Source organism: Atractosteus spatula, chromosome 1, assembly GCF_055471065.1.
Source record: "Atractosteus spatula isolate fAtrSpa1 chromosome 1, fAtrSpa1.hap1, whole genome shotgun sequence".
NCBI classification, from domain to species: domain Eukaryota; kingdom Metazoa; phylum Chordata; class Actinopteri; order Semionotiformes; family Lepisosteidae; genus Atractosteus; species Atractosteus spatula.
In genome coordinates, this window is record NC_142706.1 from 28,493,249 (window position 1) to 28,511,666 (window position 18,418).

Sequence of the window (18,418 nt, forward strand, 5' to 3'; positions counted from 1 at the left end):
GCCGGCTGTGCCTGCTAGAGCACCACAATTCACAATCAACCACATCACAGATCACAGATCAGTCCCAGTTGTGAGATCTTGCTGTCTGATCTGTGCTTGATCTTTGATCTGAGCTTTAAAAGAGAGCTTATCTCTATTAATATATTAACATTGAGTGGTATTAAAAGCAACTTTTTTGTATAGATGACACTTTTCTAAAATGTATTTAAAAATAAAAACGATTACAATTGGCACGCCTGTAGCTTTTCAGGAAACCTCCTAGAGTTACAAAAACACTTGCTGTGTGTACAAAGTACATGTGACTGTTTTCACAGCCTTCATGATGTCGTTTTTAAGCCATTTTTTTGACCACGCTCGAATAGTCTTCTGTCCATATCTTTGGAAGGGAAACACAGAAAGCCTTCAAACCTAATGCATGTTAAAGACCACGACTTATGAAACTCTTCACACCCTCCACATAAAACTATCAGTGATCTAATTCTCTTTTTTTAAACCTCCAGTTTTTCATCGATGCGTAATTACGCACTAACTGGAACCCGAGGGGACCGCTGTGTACACATGTTCACAACGGGAGAAATACTGCTCAATACGGCTTTGTGTGAAAAACCCGTATATCACCATAGGAAACAGAACAGCGCAGCCTGAAACGGCCGAAACGTTGTGTTGTCTTTCTTCTCTTTTCAGCATGGAATAAACCTATTACTTGTTCCTTTGCAGCCTACGCATGCTATATGTGGCTACCCACCTGTATTAAACCTATTTCTCTCAGTAGTTTAAACTAACTGTAAAGTGCTATGAGGAAAAAAAGTCTCCGCGGGAGCACATCTGCAATAGAAAACAACCGGTTTGACTTGTACAGTAAAATGTGACACCTCTGGAGTGTCGAGTATATATCCAATAGTGTGAGTTCATTTGCAAGGCTATTAAGGTTGATTGAGTTACTGTAGCAGTCCGGGTGTGGCGAGTTTCTACTGTCCCCTGACTGTCTTGGGCTAAAGGAACCTGTCTTTCATTGGAAGACAATGAACCTATTCTACTCGTACATGAGAATATGATATAAATACACCAAGGGATTGAGCTGAGTTCACATTACAAAAAAATCAGTGAACCTGCACTACAGCGGCCATGGTATGGAGACAAAGACTTTTTACAGGAAGAGACGTGGTGCTTCAGCGGCCCGTTTGCGTTAAACAAGAGAGTGTGGCGTTACTTTTTGTCAATGAAAAAGTGTGTGTGTGTCTCTCTGTACTCAGCTGTACTGAAAAAGAAAGCACCGAGTCACTGTGTCCGTCCTATATAATAATGCCACAACATTATAAACGCCTTTAGGCTGGGCAATCGAATTTTTTAATTTACAAAAAAGAAATAAAAAATGAGATGTAAAGATGTGTTCCCGCTACCGGGGTAAAGTTAGCTTGAAGTTCGAAAATGATTTTGGCACGCCTGTAGCGCTTTCACGAAATCTCTTAGAGTTACAAAAACACTTGCTTTGTGTATAAAATACATTGTGAATGCTTTCTCAGCCTTTACTTTTTCGTTTTTATGACATTTTTTTTCCAAGCACGAATATTCTTTTGTCCATATCTCCGCAATGGAAGCACAGAATGCCTTCAAACCAAATGCATTTTAAAGACCACGACTTGTGGATATTTCCACAGCCTTTACATCAAACTATCAGTGAGCTAATTATCTTTTTTTAAACCTCCGGTTTTTCATCGATGCGTAATTACGCACGAACTGGAACCCGGGGGACCGCTGTGTGCACACGTTCACAACGCGAGAAATACTGTTCAATACGGCTTCGTGTGAAAAACCCGTATATGACCATATGAAGCAGAACACCGCAGTCTCCAATTACCCAGACTGTAAGCACGGGAATAAAGCTTTGTTTGATTTCTGAAACCCTTCCTTTACGTCCTGTTTTCATTCAGGTAAGGGTCAACTATATTCACAATATTACTGGCAGCAGGAAGATAAAAATATTCTTTACTCAGCAGCTTATTAAAAACAGCTCCCATGATGTTCGAACCGGCTTTTTACACAGAACACTGACACAGCTTTGTGTTCTGAATCTCTTTTTCTCGTGCTGTTATTTAATGTGGCACAATGCACTGGGATAGGGGTATTCTGTTCACAAACCAATAGCATTTAAACCACAGCACCCACAATGCTGCAGGTAAGTGTTTTGCACACTAAGCAGGTCCTCTGACTTTTCCCAGCTTTGTTTTGGGTTGTGGAACCTTTATTTTTTTATGATTTTTTGAAGATAACACTACAGGTAATACACTGGGATAGGTGGGTCGTCTTCATGGCTCAATAGCATTTCAAATACAACAGCCACACTGCTGAAACCAAGTGTTTTACACACCAGACAGGCCCCCGAACCGTATACAACCTTGCTGTGGCTGTGGCCCCTTTCTTTATTTTGTAATGATTTTCTGAAGATAACACTACAGGTAATACAGTGCGATAGGTGGGTCGACTTCATGGCTTCATGATTTTTTGACTGTAATCAAGTGTTGTGCACACAAGGCAGGCCTCCTGACCTTTCACAGTCATGCTTTGTTGTGTGAAACTTTAATTCTCTTTTTAGGATTTTTTGAACATGGCAACTTCCACCGAGATGAATGAGGTGCTCTTCAATAGCTTTTTCATCTATACACACAAGCATATGTAACCAAGACACTCAGAACCAACAGAATCAACCTGAAGACATAGAAAATGAAGAATGCCCCCGAGACACCTGCACCCCCCTCCTGGACCACTCTGGTATGAACACCCCCAAACCAATCCATACCAGCTAACAAGACTCAGAATCGGTGCAACCCTCCAACTTGGACCAAGAGCAGGATGGGACAAGAACCTGCACCACACTACGCACCCCTCATCCAGACCAGCAGGACAGCCAGACAGCACCATCATGACACACATAATGAAATCACTCTCTGTCAGTATGTGTAACATTCTGGGCCTGGGCTCCTCTGTATTTGGGCTGAAGGGAGTTCAACAACATTATTAAACGGACTGACATCATAATCTGACAAGATACATTGTTTAGGGGAGACTTGACCACCCACTGTCCCCCTGGTAACGTGAAGATCATTGTCCCTTGGCTTACCTAAACCAGAATCACTTGGGTCTCCGGGGCGGATCGGTGTATGGTACAAAGTCTTAAAAACAGAACATTTTTGAATTGTCTATAAAAAACAACCAATATCCCTTGGATTTCCCAAACACAAAGCTGGAGCAAGTATACTAACTCCATATCCTCAAACTACAAAAGGCCTGTGGCGTAGACAGGGTAAACAGCAGCATCATGTGACATAGCAGCTCGGAGGTGTGATGAGCCCAGTTTAAATTACTCAACCCCATCCTGAAGTACGGATGTTTTCCTTTGGCCTGGAATCCAGGACTGATCACCTGACCCTAACAACTGCCGGAGCATTTGTGTGAACAGTAACCTGGGCTAGCTATTCACCAGTATCATCAATACCCTATTACTGGCAGCTTACCAAATACAGTGTCCTGAATAGAAGTCAGATCGACTTCATATGAAGCTGGCACATATCTGACCACATATGCACTCAACACACACTTTAAATGAACAGAAAAATAGTGACCTGTGTCTTTGATTTCTAAAAATCAATAGGCTCTATTTTGAACAAATGACAAATATACAAACTTTTAAAGTGGGGTAAGAGGTACAGTTCACAACTGATTTTTTTTAGTGTACTCGGAAAGTATAAGCGGTTTGAAAATACTTACAGAAATTATTTTAGGAAGACTGTGTTGGTTTTTGTATCATTTGTGTTTGTGTTGACTCTTATTGAGATCTCCAGTCACCTGCCCTTATAGATGCCTCTTTTGCTTATGTGTTGTTAGAAATTGAGCTCGCCTGTGTGCCTGCTTCTAGGGTTTTTTTAAAAAAGGAATAGGTTGGTTTTCTATTTGTTTTGTCCCCTTGCCCAGTAACAGTCTACTACAGGGGGGATTCTGGGTCCTCTCTCCATACAGTATGTCTCCTTTTGCATTGTTTCCAGACCTGGGCTGATTTGAGTTTTTCATGGTAATGGATTACAAGGGTAGGTCTGACAGAAGTGAATGTGGTGGATCTGCCATCTGCCCAGGCAGGAAGGTAGATACAGTATATGTAAATAGGTTTTAGCATTAATGTTTTGCATACAATCACCCTTTCCAAAAGTTGAGATAACCAGAGAAAACAAGACACAGTTTTTCTAGGGACTTTTTTTCCCTACAGTATTTATGGTTACGATGGGTTTTAACTCTTTGTGGAGATAAGCTATTTTTATCTTTTCTTTGGTGTAGGTTCATGAATGCATGGGCTTTCTTTTCTTCCATATCTTGTTCCTTTGTTCAGTTGTTTTGTATTCTTTCTGTTTTGTCCCCTTATTTTTGTGCTGGTGCTAGAATTTCTGCTGGTTTTTCCATGTTTTTCCCTTTTGCTCTTTGATTTAATTTTTTCCTGTCACCCATTTTTCCTTATTTATCTCAATGTGATATTTTCCCCTTCTCCTCAGCTGTTGAGTCTCTTGCACTTTCTTCCCTGTTATCAGTATTGTCTGATGTTGGATTGCATTTTAAGTTCCTTATTTTTTAGTAATCCTGTTATTTTTTCCACTGTTATTCTCATCTTTTATTGTACTATTGCTGTTATTGCAGTCTTCCCACAGTTTATTTTATTCTTAAACAACGTATTAAATAATATAAGAATACATGTTGTGCTCATCTCTTTCCTGCCACTTGCACTCCTGATACTGTCTTCAAATAATTCCAATATTTTAGAGCTCTATATTTTCAAGCCTTGAAGGCCTAAGGTTGTTTTTTAAAGTGTTTGAATGTGATGTACTAACTACTGTCTACAATAACAATAACATACATAAATTACCAATAAAATGCATATAAAAAATAGCCCAGAAATCAAGTATGAAGTAAGGAAATGGCTGTAGCTATGAATCAGAATTTTAATCTATTGGTTTTGTAGTTGGTTGGAACTTGGAACTAGTTAGACAAGGGGTGTGAAGATTCGTTACAGATGGATTTTGCTGTACTCAAAACAAGTGAACAATAGACGGACATAATTTCACAAGACAACCCAGTTGGTTCTTGAAATTTCCAAACCACACATCAGAGTGAAAATTAAAACAAATTGAAGGAAGGACCGATAGGAGAAGATCAACAATGAATCATTACCATTAAAATGCTTAAGTTGCCCTTATAATAAAGACAATTTTGTCTTTTTGTGAGGATCATGTCCACATTGGACCTGTTTTTTTAAGTTGTTTTGAAATTTCACTTAGGGTTCAGAACATTTCACAACTACTAATTTTTTTTCCTACCACCTCAGCTAATTCTCTCCCCCTTTAGGTTTGGGTGGTGGTATGGGTTTTTTCCAGAAACCTGTTATCATTTCTTTGATGTTGGACACATTTGTCTTCAGGAAGTTTTCTTCACACCTCCTATCATACTCATCTGACATGTCCATAGCTACACTCATTTACTTGCAGCAGACAAACAATGACAGAGTCGTCTGCAAATTTTATTAAGTGTCTGGAGTGGTGAGAGCTCTTGAGGGTGTTTGCTTACAGGACAAAGAGTAACGGAGACAATATGCATCCTTGGGGGAACCAGTAAAACAATACCTGTTGTTGGATAATACATTGTTGACTTTCACACTCTAAGTCTGTTCGGAAATCAGTAACCCCTCTGATGACGTTAAGATCAAAACCAAAGTTTGATAATAGCTTTGCTGCCTGTACTTGAGGTCAAATGCAATCGCATACAGAGGAGGAAGTATAGCACAACAAAAATAACACACTTCTAAATCTACTACATCACAGAAAAAAACTAGAAAAATCACTTCTAAAACCACAGGAGTACACAAACATAACACAAACATAACACAAACTAGAATGCCACATAGACAATAATCTGTAGCAGAATATCTGCTTATGTTGTATTTTCTTTGTGAATATTTTTGGATGTTGTATTGGCCTTGGCAACTCTGTGATTTAACAGTCATGATAATAAAGCATTTTTGAATCTCTATGTGAGTGGAACCTGTTCAATATTAGTTCAGATGGCTAGCTGTGTCAGCAGGTGTAGGCTGCAAAGGATCAAGTAATAGTTTAATTCCATGCTGAAAAGAGAAGAAAGAAAACACAACATTTTGGCTGTGGAGCCTTCTTGAAGGGTTACAGTTGAAGAAGGCTCCATGGCCGAAACTTTGTGTTTTCTTCTCTTTTCAGCATGGAATTAAACTATTACTTGTTAAATATAAGTTACACTTGGGTTTCGCAATATAATATAACCAAGAAGTATTGTTATTTTTTTAATACTTTTACAGCAGTCAAACTGGCATACTCTGATATCTGAGAGACAGTTTAATATAAAATTTTTCTCTTGAACTTTCAATCTGTCATGAACCAGTTTAATTTGTTTTTACCTCTCTATAAATCAGCCTTCAAAAGCTTAACTCATGTAGCTGTAACGTACAACATTAAAAAGTTTTCCTTTCTCTATGTGGCACGTGGAGTGCTGGGAGCGCATGCTCCAAGCTGCTTGCTCCTGTAAGGAATTAACAACTTAAAGATTAAGTTAAATGATAAATAGGCCTCACCCTGTACATAGGGAGTTATGGGACATGTTGTGTTTAGAAGGGTTTTAAAAGTAAAAAGTAAAGCCTGAAATAAACAAACTGTGCCATGTGAGACCAAGGTAAGGAATGTTTGTTACTATTTGTTTTGTCTGGTTATTTAAACCATTCCGTCTATTTCACACTTAACCAATTTTGAATTAGAAAGACTACAAACTGTGCAAACTTCCAAGTCTGTAAGGGTGTATGATGTAGATCATTCACAAGAGCACACGGCTGCTTGTTATTATTGTAAGACCTGTAGTTCACTACTGTTCTTTTGACTCTTGAGCTTGCATCATACAGCCGTTGGAGTGCATTTCAAACCTAAGAGATATCCAACTCATTCAACCTGTCAGACAAATGTTAAACGGGTTGTGACTTTTGGCAAAGTTTTTTGCAACATTATTTGTTTCATGAATACCATTCATCTCTATAACAACTTTCCTGTCCCCAGAACATATGTTTTAAGTTGCTTGATCCCATTGGGTGCAACCTTTCCATTGTATTCATAATGTGTTGTTTGCATTAGGAGTGTGTTAAATAAGCAGAAAAGAAGCCTGTTTTTTCTATTGCTTCTGATCTTATACAGTGGTCAGAATCTCTCATCCAAAAGCTTATGAGTGGAAAAAAAATTAGTACAGATGCACAATCCATTAAAAACCATTTAAAGAGCATAAGGGTTTTCATCACATGGACTTGTTCGACTGTTGAGGATTTCTGTTTTGGTGGCGGATCAATTAAAGGACAACAACCTGAAACACTATCTTCGATCTTTCCAGAGCTGTAAGTAGTCATTTCAAGTTTATTAACTTGTCTCTGTTTTTCTATGTACTTTTCAATAGCCACTGATGTTATTTACAACAGTTATTTTTTTCAAAATTGCATCTTTTTGGACACATTTTAAAGAATTGGCACAGTAGGCGGAGGGGTGGCTCTGTGGCTCAGGATCTGCATCAGTGGCTGGAAGGTTGCTGGTTCACATCCCATGGTTGGCAGAGGAATCCTACTCTGTTGGGCCCCTGAGCAAGGCCTTTAATCCCAGCTGCTCCAGGGGCGCTGTACAATGGCTGACCCTGTGCTCTGACCCCAAGCTTCTCTCCCTGTCTGTGTGTCTCATGGAGAGCAAGCTGAGGTATGCAAAATATGAAGTCCTAATGCAAGAAAATGTATATGGTCAATACAGTAATCAGTTTTATTCCATGCTGAAAAGAGAAGAAAGAAAACATAATGTTTTGACCATGGAGCCTTCTTCAGTTATGATTTGATTTTTTACAATGTAGCGGCGAGGCTTATTAATAAGGCAGAATTAAGTGTTTCTGAGCTTTCCCATATTAGGCCTCATCTCTCTGTTCATCTCTGTGGTGCTGCCACAGAGAAACTATTCATGCAGGCTGATTTAAGGTTTCCTTTGATAAGGTTTCCTAGGACAGCTCCCAAAGGCGGATGCACTTAGCTAAGCCTGGCTATCATGATCAATGGTCATCCATTGGCACCTATCTGTCTAGGGAGTGCCGGATGGACATCTGGACTGCATTCCTAAGTGTCAGGAGTAAGTGACTCATATCTCACCTTGATCAACCAATCAGGGACTGGTAGGGCCGAGTAACCCACGTGGGACTCTGATGCCCATGGAACTTTCAGCCAATCAACGAGCTGAAGTTCCTCCAGGTAAAAACAGGCAACACAGAGAGCCTGAGAGATTCAGAAGAGACTTCGGGGAGAATTCTGTGAACTTTTTCGAAGGGAATTCTAAAGGAGAATTCCAGGGCAGGACAGCCCAGGAGCAGAAGGCTCCCAAGGGCAGGACATTCTCGCAGCGCGCCTCCTGACCATCCTGAGACTCAGCCCGGACAACCACGGAACGGCCAGTGTGTCCGAGTGCCAGAACTTTCCTTTGTTCTAAGAGTCTAGAGCGGAGGTTGCCAGAGAGTAACCAGAGGATCCACCCAAGGTTAGCATCAGCAGCAAGCCTCGTGAACAGGTCGGAACTGTGGAAAGCTGAATCACTATTCAGAACTAGCGCTTCATCAGGAACGAACCGGTCCTCTTCCAGACCTGCTGGGACCCACAGTCATCTTTTCTCCTGTGCACAAACTTTGCTAGTTAAAGCTAACACTAACTAGCCGGTCAGTGAGCATCAGCAGCGCACCGTCGCAAGCCGCACAGCACAGCCTGGCACGGAGCCAGAGAGCGCGGATTGGACAGCAACAAGCCTGCAGCTGATTGTTTGTGCCTGCAGGACATATGAATCCCCAGAAATTGGATGAGTATTCAACTTCAATGCATTACAGCTCGAGAATTCAATTGTTATCCCAACCAGTTGATATCAATTTAATTCCTAAGAGTTATGTACTTGTTTCAAGTATCTAATGTAGAAGTTATAACCAAGTTCATTTATGAAACGGTCTAAATGAATGATATACTGAACGTATGTCCTCTTGATATATGTAACTCTTTGTAACTGAATGAATATATATCTTTTGTATTCTGATAACCCTCTCGATAAGATCTGTTAGGTTTATATGCATATTCTATGTATTAATAAATGTATCCTCGTGTATTAGTACCTGTGTGTGTGCGTTGTTTGAGTTATGTCGCATGGTTGGATTCTAAAGCCATCGCAAGAATCAATTTTGTGATTTACTGCTTCAATTAATAATTGTCCCAGTAAATGCCCAAACCCTACAGAACTGGTGCCTTCAGAGAGCCACTACATTTACATTTTGGCTATGGCAACGTTACAACAATCATACCCACACAAACTTTGCAATTTTTAAAAATCTTGCAAACACAACCCAGATATGTTGACTTCTTTAAAAACATTTTTTTTAAAGAAACACATACTTCTTTTCTAGTTTTTTTTTATGTGGTGGCTGTCAGGAATCCTCAGTGAAAAGGTATGCAGATCCTGTGCAGACGCAGGAGCAAGTAGTTATTGAGACAGGAGAACAATCCGAAACGTCAGGCAATATCATAGTCGATAGATTTAGAGTAAACACTAGGTAGAGCTCTCAAAGAGAAGACTCAATACCGAGTAGCGGAAAGTGGGTTTGGATGGTTAAAATTGTGCTGCTTGCCGCACAGTAGAGTGTGTGCTGATGGATTAACACGTGTGGCGGTGCTTGTTATAATTAACCCGCTGCTGGTACTGGTTAGTTCTTTTGTGAGTTGATCTCCGCTAGCTGGTGGTTGTGACAGCGACAGAATGCTGTTTTGTGATTGATGCTATATCAAAATATAGGGCCCGTAAAATTAAACACAGAACTAAAATCATTTAATGGACTTGTACATCTGTTGCACTCCTACACCATTAACATCCATTGGGCGTTGAATTTCAATTATGTTTCCACTTTATTCAGATATGTTCTCTATTTTTCAGATTGTTGGCAATGCCACATGTTAAAGGAAGACAGAGGAGTAGGAGGCCAGACCTGTGGTCAAGGGCTGGTGGAGTAGGGAATGTGATCAACGAATTTCTGAAGTTTTCTAAACTCAAAAAAAAAATTAGGTGGAATGACAATATGTGGTCAACACTGTCAAACAGAGTCATTGGAGAGGAATGCCCCAGCAACAAGAAATGGTTATCAGTGATTTGGCATGAAGATAGAAAAAAAGTAAGAACCCAAGTGCTTAGGGCGCAGAAAGAGGAGAGTATTGGTAGGGATTCCAAACCAGATGACAGTACACAATCTATAGTCAATATTTCAAGTCAAAGTGAGGGACATAGTTTGGAGGCAACACAGAGCTCAGAAGTTCATCAGAAGATACAGAATATGCATGGGCAGCACACGGCAGCACAGACAGTGGTGACATGTTAGAGGGAGAAAAAATCTGTGTAGAATCAGAAAAAAAGCCTGAAGAGCACAGTGAATATTCCCAGGGGGCAAGCTTGCCTGGGACGTCACCTCAGGATAAAAGGGGATTAAGAAAGATTATGTCTGTGCCTAAAACTGTCAAAGTATGTCTAAAGGCTGAACAATGGAGAAAAATAGCACCTCTAAAAGGTACATCTAAACTAAGATGACCATGGACCCAGATCTTATATAACGAGTTCAGGAAGATAAATCCTTGCTGCCCAGTAGCCTTCAAATACCAATACATCAGAAAAGAGAACAGCAGAAAAAAAAAAACTTTCTGATGATAAAATCAGTCTATACCTTCAGGTCCTGCAATGTAAAATACATAATGATAACAAGACACAAACCAATGGGCAATGATGACATCACAATTGATGTTGTACGAGTAGGGCAAATACAGCACAGTAAAAGGGAAACAAAAATTGTCGAAAGATTGCCCGTGCCCTCACAAAAGGAATCAGCAATGAATACTACAGGAACCTGAGCAGAACTCCGCTTGCTGAAATTGCAGCAGGCAATTTATCTAAACCACTAACACAGAATGTCCTGAAAGTCATTTCATCAGAGATCATGAACAGTAAACGCATTCACTATGATCCAGTGCTTGAATTACATATAGCACAAAAATATATGAAAGCATGCGACTTCGACACTGTACATTTTCCAGGATATATACAGATTTTGCAGTTAGACACAATTGCTGCCTATCTTTACGCAGAACATAGTATGCAAATTATTATTGCCCATCTAAAGATGAAGGAGAAAGTCAGCCTTTACCTGGATGCGACAGGAGGGGTAGTCAGAAAAATTCCATCGGAGAACAAAATAATTTTGTACTACGGTCTTACGTTATCTGGAGGTGGAAAAAGAAAGCCTCCATTACCAGTGTCTGAAATGTTGACAACTGACCACACCATTGTCAGTATAGAACGTTGGCTACGTAAATTCATGTTTGACATCTCAACATGTACTACCAAGAGAGTGCAGCATGTAGAAACTGACTACAGCTGGGCCCTGATTCACAGTGTTCTTTTTGCCTTCAATGGGGACACCATCCATGCATACTTAAATCGTGCAATGAAAGTCTGCCAAGGCAAACTTAAGTACACAGAACTTCAGATATTCACTGTTCTGCACCTTTGCTCTGCCCATGTCATAAAAGCTGTCTCTCAAGCAATTAGTAAAAAAACAACAGACAAAGGACTGCGAGACTTTGCAACATTTTCCTTTGCCATCCTGCAAAACAGCACAACTTTGAGTGTCGCCAGAAATGTTTTCAAACACATGTGTATTGTACTCTCAAGCAGGAGGTTCACAACTGAAGTCCAATCTAGTGTCTGCCTCCTTAATGCTTACATTTCTCAAACAACCACACCAGACCAGATGGAAAAGGAAGCAGAAGTCAAAGACACAGATGAGGTACTGTACCCAAAAATGAGAGGCAGCCTGGGCTGCTCTCCTTTCGCTGTGGAGTTCAAAGGTATTTATGAAGACAGCATATCAGCTCAAGGACATGATGACTATGGGACACAACACAATGTGAACCCCTACTTCTGTGAAGACATAATTAGATTTCTGTTGCAAAGATACATGGCACTATTTCCACTGTGGAGTGGAATTTTGTTGGGTGACCTGGCAAGATATGCTTCAGACAGCAAAAAAGACATATCAATGTCAGAGGTAGCACAAACAAGAGCCACTAATTGTCATGTTGAGACCTGGTTTGGCATTGTCAAGCATTCAATACTTCAGCACAGGAGGAAACTGAGGCCAGCAGAGTTTATTACAATAATGAGACAATCCCTCCAAGGCCAGTACAGAGAACATATAATCCAAAATGCTCTCCCCAAAAAGGTTTTGACGGCACCATTGATCACCACTAAGACACGTCATAAACATGCACAGGAACAATGGGCAAAGAGAGCACCAGGTGAAGGCAAAGAAACAAAAAATTAATTCTACAGCGCACCACAAAAAATTCCAATCCCCCAAAAAATGAGAAAACAGGAAAAAAAAGTTAGCAATAGAAATATTGAAACAAGTGAAAAATCGCCAGATGACAGCAACAGCCTGCAAGTACAGCAGGGGAAAGCAGGAACCACAGAATGTAAAGAATGGCAGCACAAAGAAGAAGGGAAAGTGTCACCCAAGCAAGCTGCCGTGGGCATGACTGAAGTGATCACACCACACTGTGATGCACGCCCCATCTCAAAACTTATAAAAGAGAAAACAGATTTCAGAAAGAAGGTAGGATTTGTATTTCAAATATTTCTCTGTGTGGACATTCACTTCTTTTTCAGAGCTTATGAATGTCATCTTCTACTACTGTAGGTGTTCTTTGTCGTTTCTCTCTAACTTGTTATACTTGTTGACAGTGGTGTGTAATCTCAATTTTCATTATGTTAGCTCCAGTGATCTCTTGTGTATGCTTTTGGCTTGGTAAATCTTTTTTAGGTTCACGCCCTTTGGAACATCAATCCGAGTGAATTAGTGGTTGCAGTTTTGCCATCCATGCACAGTGCAGACACATATATTCTCAGACACTCGGAGTTTGTGTCTCTGAAACCAGATGAGTGGCTCATAGGCGAGGTAAGATGAAAGTGTTTGATTGCATGCATTTGTTAAGGTTTCTGAGCTTTTGTGTAATCAAATGTGTGTGAGTGCGTGAAATCACATCTTCTTCAATTGTGTTTGCTTTTTCCATAAGACCATCGAGTGTTACTTTCAAGTAGCGAAAGAATCCATGGACTTGGGGAAGAAGGTTTTCCTAATGAACCACTACACAACTGGTGTAATCATGAGTGGGAATAGAGAGCGCATGGCTAGACAACGTTTGTCCAAGGTAAGGAGATCAAACACAAATGTTGATGGATTACATTAGTGAGGGGCAAACATGGTTTTTCACTAACTGATGATTGTTTTATCAATAGAGAAACAAGGAGAGCTACAAGCAATCAAAACAGGTCACAACTGTGCCCATGGTGCTGCCTAAAGAAACTACCTTTATAGTCAGAAATCAAAATTCAAAGGTAGCACACCATCCCTGTGAGGCAGCCTGTTGTACTAATCTTGTCATTCTTTTCATTACAGGTCAACTTTGAAAACTATGAAGCCATTATTAGCTTTTTTAACACTGGTGTCCACTGGAAATTGTTGGTAAGTGTGGTGCAGATAATCCAAAACAGCGTAGGTTTATAATTACACTTGGAACCATTACAGTTCAAGTGATTATCCTTGTTGCATCTAAAAAAATTACAAAGTCACAATGTATGTGTTCCTCTCCTGTTAAAAAAGGTGGACATGGATAGTGAGTGTCCAAAGCAATGGTGACAGTGCACTTTTCCTAAATTATTATTGTGAATACTGCTGTGAAATGAACAGACAACCAAGCAGGTCAAAGTGTCATGTAGGAAAAAAGTACTGTTAGGTCATTTCCTGACTGTCTTTGCCGAGGTTTGCAAAATATTAAATGTTAAATAATATATAAATATAAATATTATATATATAAAATATTCAAATATTAAAAACCTTTGTTTTCACAACATAAAACTCCTGAAACTGCCTGTGTGTCTGGCCCCACATTAAATGCAACTTCATGTCTGATGATGGGCCCTTTGTTTCTTGCAGTATCTGCATGCTCCATCCCAGAAAGTCTTTGTGGTCGACCCTATGGGGAGTGACGAGATGGCAGACTCCACTGCAGCGGCAAACAGGTTCAGGTAAGAAATCAAGCATTGGTTTCGTGGTGAAATTCTGCAGGGGCACACATACATTTCAGGTTCAAATTCAGCATGACAAATATTTCAACATTTATCAATAACCTATTGTTTTGATTCACAGGGACTTTTTTAAGATGCGAAGGAATGTCCTAGGAAAAGAAGACTGGTTGAATATCAACTGGCACCCAAGCATGATTGGTCACACCAGGCAAGCAGATGCCTCAAGCTGTGGGGTCTTTGTGATGCAGGTCAGCATAACCTTGCCACGCCGACATTTTGGACTGTCTTAAAACTATTGTATGAGAGATTTTTAGGGAAATAATTGCAACAAACTTTTGTCTGTTAGATGGGCGCAGACATCATGAACAATTTCCCGGATATTCCAACATATATCGAAATAAACAGCAGTGCCAAAGAAATAAGAAAGTTGCGGGAAGACCTGTCAATCAGAATTCTTGAAGCTTCAGGTATTGTACCATTTGATCCTCATTGCCTACGTTTATTGGTGTATATTGTTTTCCTGAAGCATGTTCTGTCTCTGTAACAAGTCTGAATGAATAAGATTCTCAATTTATTTATAGGCAGAACTCATTTGGGTATTCTTTTTGTACTATATAACACAGTGATGAAAAGTTAATTAAATCAGATTTCACACAGTTAAAATTCAATAATACTTTGGCCTTCGTCGTGGTTGACACAACCATTGTCTGGGAAAAGTGTGGGTCTAAATTGCCCATAGTGAAGCAAGCTGGTTGAACATAGCTGTGTTATCATGTGCCCCCTTAAAATCATAGCAACACACGCTGACGCAAAAAAGGGTAACAGGTGTTGCCAGGAGTATTCTGAGACATGACAATGTGAGGTTTAAGAAGCAGTAGAACACCTAATCAGGAAAGTGCATACGAAAAGGTCTCTATCAAACTGTCTTCAATTATGCAACAATGATCTGTAGATAACAACATTGGAAAAATCAGTCTATTTGGCATGTTTATTATAGCTCCTCTCCAGGACATGTGCCTGATGTGTGGAGAAACACCGGTGCAGCAGACAAACTGTGTAAGTGAACATCATCTCTATCTGTATGTGTAATGTACGCACATAATAACAAAACATGCCAGTGAAATGTGATAGCTGAACTGATATAAGGTTTACTCTCCGTGTAGATTCAGTGTGACAGTTGTGAAAACTGGTTCCATGAATTGTGCATCTCAAAAGAAGAGTATGAAAGTGCAAAGAATGAAGTAACACGGATATGTACATTTTGCCAACCCCAGTTTGGTGAGTATGCTCTGCATGCAAACTATCACTATGAAAGGGTTTTAAGCAGGACATGTAGTGTTAGATTCAGCAGAAACATAGGATGACATATTTCAGTGGACGTTATAATTGTTTGTTATTGTTAAGAAGTTTGGATTGCAGGCTTGTCTTCTGGCATTAATGGTTCTATAAATTAGAGATAACTTTTCAAAAAACACACCAAAGAAGGCACACATAAAAGATCACTGATAATCTATGCAATTTATTACATGACACAGGCATCTCAAAGATAGAATTACTGTGTCAGATTAATGATTAGACATGGATGCATCAAATCACTTACTAGGTTTCTTTCCAATTGTATAGAAACAAAGACACGACCATGAACACCTCAAAGAGCTTGCCATTTAGCACAGAAACAATATAATGTCTTGCTGTAAAAACACAAAGTAAGAAAAAAGGAGTTTGATTAAGAGAGATCTGGCAAATTCTGCAAATACCTAGATCTTGATCTGTGACCCATTTATACTCTTTGGATCCTTTGCAGTTTGTAACCCTTCTTACAGTTTTATATTTCAGGCACTGTTGATGAGTGAGCATCCACCCCCTACTCCCAAGAATTACATAATAGACATGTTGGAAACTCAACAAGACTGTCAACGTGTTCTCAGCAGAATTCACCTCCAAAAGACACGTAAGTACAAGTTTCAATATCCACCCCAAAATTTATCTTGGGTAAGAGTAAACTTTCGTACACTTTGCCAAAAAATAATGAAAAAAACTAGAACACAAAATCACTAGAAACCATTTGTTATCTATTGCCAGAAACCAAAGTCTGTATGAAAACAGTAAAAAAGTTAATCATAAAACAACACAGTCCCTTTTAAATATGATCACTACACACTGTTAACATCACTGTAGTAGTGCAAAGAAATGTAAATTGACAGTATGTCACCATGACATGATTTATGTGAAAGATTTCCAGATAAAATTGTATCCATCCTAGAAAGATAGATTAATCAAGGAATTCCACTCCATTGTGAGAAAGATCAAAGAAAATTGGCTTCTATCAAATAGAAGTGTATCTAGGGTGATTCCTTATTATTAGGTTTCCAAAACAGTACCCTATCTACCTTCAGACAGGGCACAGTGCTAAAAGGATTCTAACCAGAACAATAAAACACAATCGCATCATCGAAGTCCGAACCCCACTGGCTTTCAATAACGTTCCATGTACATCTCCAGGCTTGGAGACTCATCAAAAAGAATAGCTTAAACACCAAAGTGATACTTTTCTTACAGTAAGGTTAAGGTAGTTGTAGGATGCTGTCTAGATCAATGAACAGATTACGTTAACAATAGCAAGCAGGTAGCAGAGCATTTAGGCACACAGCCCCTAAATTGTGGAAATATATGTCAGACCTTTTTAAGGATGCCCCATACCTACAAGCATATTTAACAATGCTGTAGTCTTCTACATCGTCTCTGTAGTCTTCTTTATCCCGAGTGATCTAATTCTTTAGGAGGTGCAGAAACATAGATATCAAGTGGGTAAGTAGACAACCACGTTGCAATTGTTTTTTCTGTGTCTAACCCATTTTTTTTTCTCCACACCATGCCTGCCACTGTTCTCTCTTCGGTGCCTTTGGTTGATATTGAGCTCTGTCCCCCATGACAAGGGATCCTCCTGGATTTCTGAAGCAAGGAACCCAGCCTACAAAACTCAAGATCCTGTACTGCTCAACCCAGTGGATGGGACACACTCAACATTAACATCTAGTCTCACATAATATATGAAATAGAATTCACCGTGTCAATCTGCATGGTTCTGCATGTGAACTGTTTCTAGTAACTACTTGTCATACACAGCCAGGACCTGGAGGGGAGGTCAACCATCAGGCCTTGGACCCCCAGAGATTTTTTTTCTCCTTTGGAGTTTTTTGTTTTTCTCTCCTTCGTGCCTGATGGTTACACAGTCACATCATCAAGACTGCATACCACACCTTCATTGTCATTACAGATATAGCTTATTTAAAATGTGAAATTAGGAAAAAACTAAAACAAAACATGGGAAATAAAAATAATGTAAAATCTAAAATTTTCAGATGTTGTGATGAAGCTTTTGACTCATGAATAGCACCCCCCTATCCCAGTGTATTACCTGTAGTGTTATCTTCAGAAAATCATAAAAAAATAAAGAAAGGGGCCACAACCCAAAATAAAGCTGGGAAAAGTCAGATGACCTGCTTAGTGTGCAAAACACTTACTTGCAGCATTGTGGGTGCTGTGGTTTAAATGCTATTGGTTTGTGAACAGAATACCCCTATCCCAGTGCATTGTGCCACATTAAATAAAAGCACGAGAAAAAGAAATTCAGAACACAAAGCTGTGTCAGTGTTCTGTGTAAAAAGTCGGTTTGAACATCATGGGAGCTGTTTTTAATAAGCCGCTGAGTAAAGAATATTTTAATCATCCTGCTGTCATTAGTATTGTGAATATAGTTGACCCTTACCTGAATGAAAACAGGACGTAAAGGAAGGGTTTCAGAAATCAAACAAAGCTTTATTCCCGTGCTTACAGTCTGGGTAATTGGAGACTGCGCTGTTCTGCTTCCTATGGTCATATACGGGTTTTTTGCACGAAGCCGTATTGAACAGTATTTCTCGCGTTGTGAACGTGTGCACACAGCGGTCCCCCGGGTTCCAGTTCGTGCGTAATTACGCATCGATGAAAAACCGGAGGTTTAAAAAAAGATGATTAGCTCACTGATAGTTTGATGTAAAGGCTGTGGAAATATCCATCGTGGTCTTTAAAATGCATTTGGTTTGAAGGCGTTCTGTGCTTCCATTGCGAAGATATGGACAAAAGAATATTCGTGCTTGGTCAAAAAAATGTCATAAAAACAAAAAAGTAAAGGCTGAGAAAGCATT

At 39.6% G+C, this 18,418-nt stretch overlaps 1 protein-coding gene across 1 annotated transcript; it reads left to right on the plus strand.

Moving 5' to 3' along the window:
* Positions 1–13,023: 13,023 nt before the first annotated feature.
* LOC148840792 (uncharacterized) lies at positions 13,024–16,084 on the plus strand. Its single transcript, XM_088920337.1, has 9 exons — positions 13,024–13,101; positions 13,220–13,354; positions 13,603–13,668; positions 14,140–14,231; positions 14,353–14,479; positions 14,578–14,698; positions 15,229–15,287; positions 15,395–15,509; positions 16,068–16,084. The coding sequence occupies exons 1-9, from the start codon at positions 13,024–13,026 to the stop codon at positions 16,082–16,084; spliced, it is 810 nt and encodes a 269-aa protein (XP_088776463.1).
* The last annotated feature ends 2,334 nt before the right edge of the window (positions 16,085–18,418 follow it).